Raw genomic sequence first — 3659 nt, forward strand, 5'->3', positions numbered from 1 at the left:
CCCCACTCCCGCCACCTCCCCTCCCCCCAGGCCCTCCTGGCGCGCGCGCTGCAGCGCCTGGTGGGGGACCAGCTCGTCACCATCCACCGCCGCAGCGGCGGCGGCGCCGAGTTTGTGGCCCTGGACGGGCAGGCCGGCTACGAGATGGGGCTATTTGACGCGGAGACCGCAGACCACAGGCGGCGCTTCATGGGCGCCGCGGACGGCAGGGGCGCGCGGTTCGGGGCGCGGCGGCGTGCGCAGTGGGCGTGAGGAATGGCGAAGGTTTAGAGCCGCGCCAGGCTGGCCTGGGAGCCACGGTAGCATGAGCTGGGTGTGGTGCACAGGCAGCAGACACCAATGTGCAGGATGGAGTCGCAGCTCTCGGGGTCAGGAACGAGCCTTCGTTCATCGTGCAAGGGCCCTGGGGGTGCACTGCGCATGAGGGTGGCCGCAATCGCAGGATGGCGCGTGCTGTCCTGTCACGCGCACCCGGTAGCCCGGCCCAACACACCATCCAACCCTGGGCGGTGCGCACATCCGCCATTTGCAGATGTTCTGGGTGACAAGCTTGCAACCGCCTGTCTGCATGTCAGTGCCAGCACAACAAACACGACTTTTCTGATGAGCCTTCGTGCCTTTTCAACCTTTTATAATTCAGTAGCAGAGTTACTCTGCAAAGCGTACCCAGGCCGGTGGTTGGGGGCATGCCATTGGGGGTTGAACAGCCGTCTGGATCACTGTTTTGGTGACGGCTGCTCACGCTTTTCCAGCGCGCCAGCCCGGCAGGAAAGTCAGGTAGGGAGAGTGTTTCAACAAAGGAAAGGTGTGCAGCTCTAAGCACAGCAGCCGCCAGGCCCACGTCCCAGTGGGCATGACCGCCGCATGCCACAGCAAGTCACCGCGGATACCGCAGCGGCCGCGCTGCCGACCCGCCCCCGTCCGGCGCCGCCACGCGCTGCCGCCGCGCCCAGGCCGCAAACTTGGCCACCGCCGGGTGCGCCCTCAGCGCCTCCAGCGTGCTGTAGCCCTCCGCCAGCGCCTTGTTGTCCTCTGCGCGGTGCACCGCCGAGTGGCAGGGCCGGCACACCAGCACCCCGGCCGACAGCTGCAGGGCGCTCATGCCACGCCGCGCCTTGTAGCGCTGGTGCAGCTCCCTGGGGTGGCGCCGGCAGTAAAGGCGCCGTGAGGAGTTGGGCGGGCGTATGGGGGTGGGCGTGCTTTGAAGCGGGCACCTTCACATGGCTGAGTGTTGCAAAGTCCTGCACACGCAACTTTCAGCAGCAGCAACAGCAGCGACAGCAGCAGCAGCAGCAGCAGCAGCAGCAGCAGCAGCAGCAGCAGCAGCACCAGCTACTGCTATCTTTCAGCGTTCCCGCCCCACCCCACAGCACCAATGCAGTGGAGTCAAAAGTGCAGCGCCCGCGCGTGCCTGGGTATGAGGTGGTGCAACGTAAGCGGCATGCGCCGCTCGCACAGGGCGCACAGCCCCTCCGCCTCCAAGTCGCCCGCTGCCCGCCGCTGTGCCTCCAGTTCGTCCGCCAGCTCCCCCAGGCGGCGCGCCAGTGCAGAGAAGAAGTCCAACAGGTCGGCGCGGTCCGCGCTGCAGTACATGTCCGCCACCGCCTCGCCCCACCGCTCCTGCATGGCCTCTGGCGGCGCGGATAGCAGGCCCTCGTCCTCAAGCACGTCGGCCGTGATGGTTTCTATCACCATGTCAGGGCCGTACTCGTATGAGGGCAGCGGCAGCGCCTGCGACAGCGAGCGGCGCACTGCCACACGTGCCGCGGCCTCGTCGAGCGCGACTTCTGGCTGCTCGTCGTCGCCGTCACTGCTTGTGGTGCGTGAAGCTAACTCCTGCTGTGCCTTCATGAGTTGTAACTAGCCGCTTCACTGCCGCGATGCTGATAACTTTCAGAGCTAGCAGATCGGATGGGCCAACCGGTGACGGACGTGAATGGTATGTAATTTACCGTACTAGACGTACAGAAACCAGACGTGGTCCTTGCTGCTGCAGGCTTCGTGGCTGCAAAGGCTGATCGGTGACATCATGAGCAGCTTGTTGTGTCAGGGGTGGCGCGGTTTTTTGCCTGTTCAGGGGTCGCAGTGTCTTTGTCATGTATTGGGTTCCTATGCCGTCCTAGGGCACCACTGGAGCGGGCTGCACTGGCTACGACTGCATGCCGGCGCGCCAGCAGGGCGGGCAGCTCTAGCAAGCACGGCCGCAAAACAAATGGAAATCGTGCTGGCTGACCGACGGCCCGTCCGGCAGGTGTCTGCAGGGAGTCGCTGAACACTAAAAATATTGAGCAGCTGTAGCATGAATCTGGTCTGAGCTCGGCATTCCCTCGATATGCGTCCCTCTTCAAATCGTTCTCAAGCAGTTGCACGACACCTGACACTGACCTGTGAGCTGCCAACCGCACATATGCGCATCACGATTGGGCTGCCTGCAAGACAGAGGAGTAGGGCCTCTGCACGCAATTGCAACTGTTGTGGGCAGCTGTCCAGTGGCGGTTGTTACCAGCAAGCAACCACCACTCAGATTGCACGACGAGCAACCTCGCATGAAGCCCTCTGCATCAGCACCTCGGCACAGATTCACCACACCTGACACCAGCACCTGCACCTGCAACAGCAGCAGCAGTGCTGCGAGGGTGGCAGCGGCATTGGCGGCACTGGCGATGGCGCAGCAAAACAGCGCCCGCCAATGTCACCAGGTGACGCCAGGCCAACTTGCTACAGGCGCAAGCATACGTGACCACGGTGGTGCGTATATAGTTGAGCATATGACCGTGATGATCGCGAATACTGAATCATGCCTCTGAGAGATCCAGACGCGATCTGATTATTAGCACCAAGAGTTCATGCTCTGGCCGCTGCATCGCATGGTGATGGCAGCTGGGATGGCAAGCAGGACTTCAGGTGGGGCGCGCGTGCCTAGGCAAGTTTGCGTCTCGCGTGGCCGCCGCCCGCTGCGGGCCACCTTGGCAATCAGTCACACGCCGCACCTTCGCCGCCGCACCTTCCGCGGCTGCGATACAAAGCAGGGCTCTTCCTTGGTGTTGCCGGCAAAGGATGTGCCGGTAGTGCCTCGGTGCACCTGCCGAGGCGCGTGGGCGGGTTCGTGCTGCCTCGGGCCTGCAGCCCAGCCCGCTCGCCCTGGCTGGCGGCCGCACACCGAGCGCTCTTGGTGCCGGCTCGGGCGTTACCACGAGCGGCGACGCGGTCGCTGCGCTCTGTCGCCGCCGCGCCGTCGTCTGCGCGGCGGCGGGTCGCGGTGCAGGCGTCGCGGGGGCCGTCCAAGGCGGCCCTGAAGCAGCAGCAGCTTGAGGAGGAGGAGGGCTTCAGGCTGGACGAGGAGAGCGTGGCCTACTGGCGGGACCAGATCGCAGCGGTGGCAAAGTGAGCGCACGCAGCACGTGGGGGCCTCATCAGGCCAGTGCCGCACGCCGGAGGGCCCGCCGCCCTGCGTGCACGGCGGAGGCTTGGGTTGGTGCGCCCGCTGCCGCGGCACACCTGAAACCGATGTCGCACCCTCGGACGCAACTGCCCGCCCGCAGCTGGCGCAGCGCCGCCCTCGCGCTCAACCTACTGTCAAGCACCCTGTTACGCCTATGCCGCTCCGCCTTTTTGCCCCCACCCCCTCGCCCCCACCCAAAACACACACCACCACCACC

General features: G+C 65.0%; 2 protein-coding genes across 2 annotated transcripts; one reads left to right on the forward strand and one right to left on the reverse strand.

Moving 5' to 3' along the window:
* Nucleotides 1-30: 30 nt before the first annotated feature.
* On the forward strand, nucleotides 31-252 carry MNEG_15106 (hypothetical protein; the record flags this gene model as incomplete). Its single annotated transcript, XM_014036422.1, has 1 exon — nucleotides 31-252. A coding segment is annotated over one exon (222 nt), but the record flags the coding sequence as incomplete, so codon positions are not given.
* Nucleotides 253-877: 625 nt separating this feature from the next.
* On the reverse strand, nucleotides 878-1851 carry MNEG_15107 (hypothetical protein; the record flags this gene model as incomplete). Its single annotated transcript, XM_014036423.1, has 2 exons — nucleotides 878-1136; nucleotides 1457-1851. 2 exons carry the CDS (start codon nucleotides 1849-1851, stop codon nucleotides 878-880), a joined length of 654 nt encoding a protein of 217 aa, XP_013891877.1.
* Nucleotides 1852-3659: the final 1808 nt, after the last annotated feature.

The sequence above is a fragment of the Monoraphidium neglectum genome (genome assembly GCF_000611645.1).
Source record: "Monoraphidium neglectum strain SAG 48.87 unplaced genomic scaffold scaffold05037, whole genome shotgun sequence".
Lineage (NCBI taxonomy): Eukaryota > Viridiplantae > Chlorophyta > Chlorophyceae > Sphaeropleales > Selenastraceae > Monoraphidium > Monoraphidium neglectum.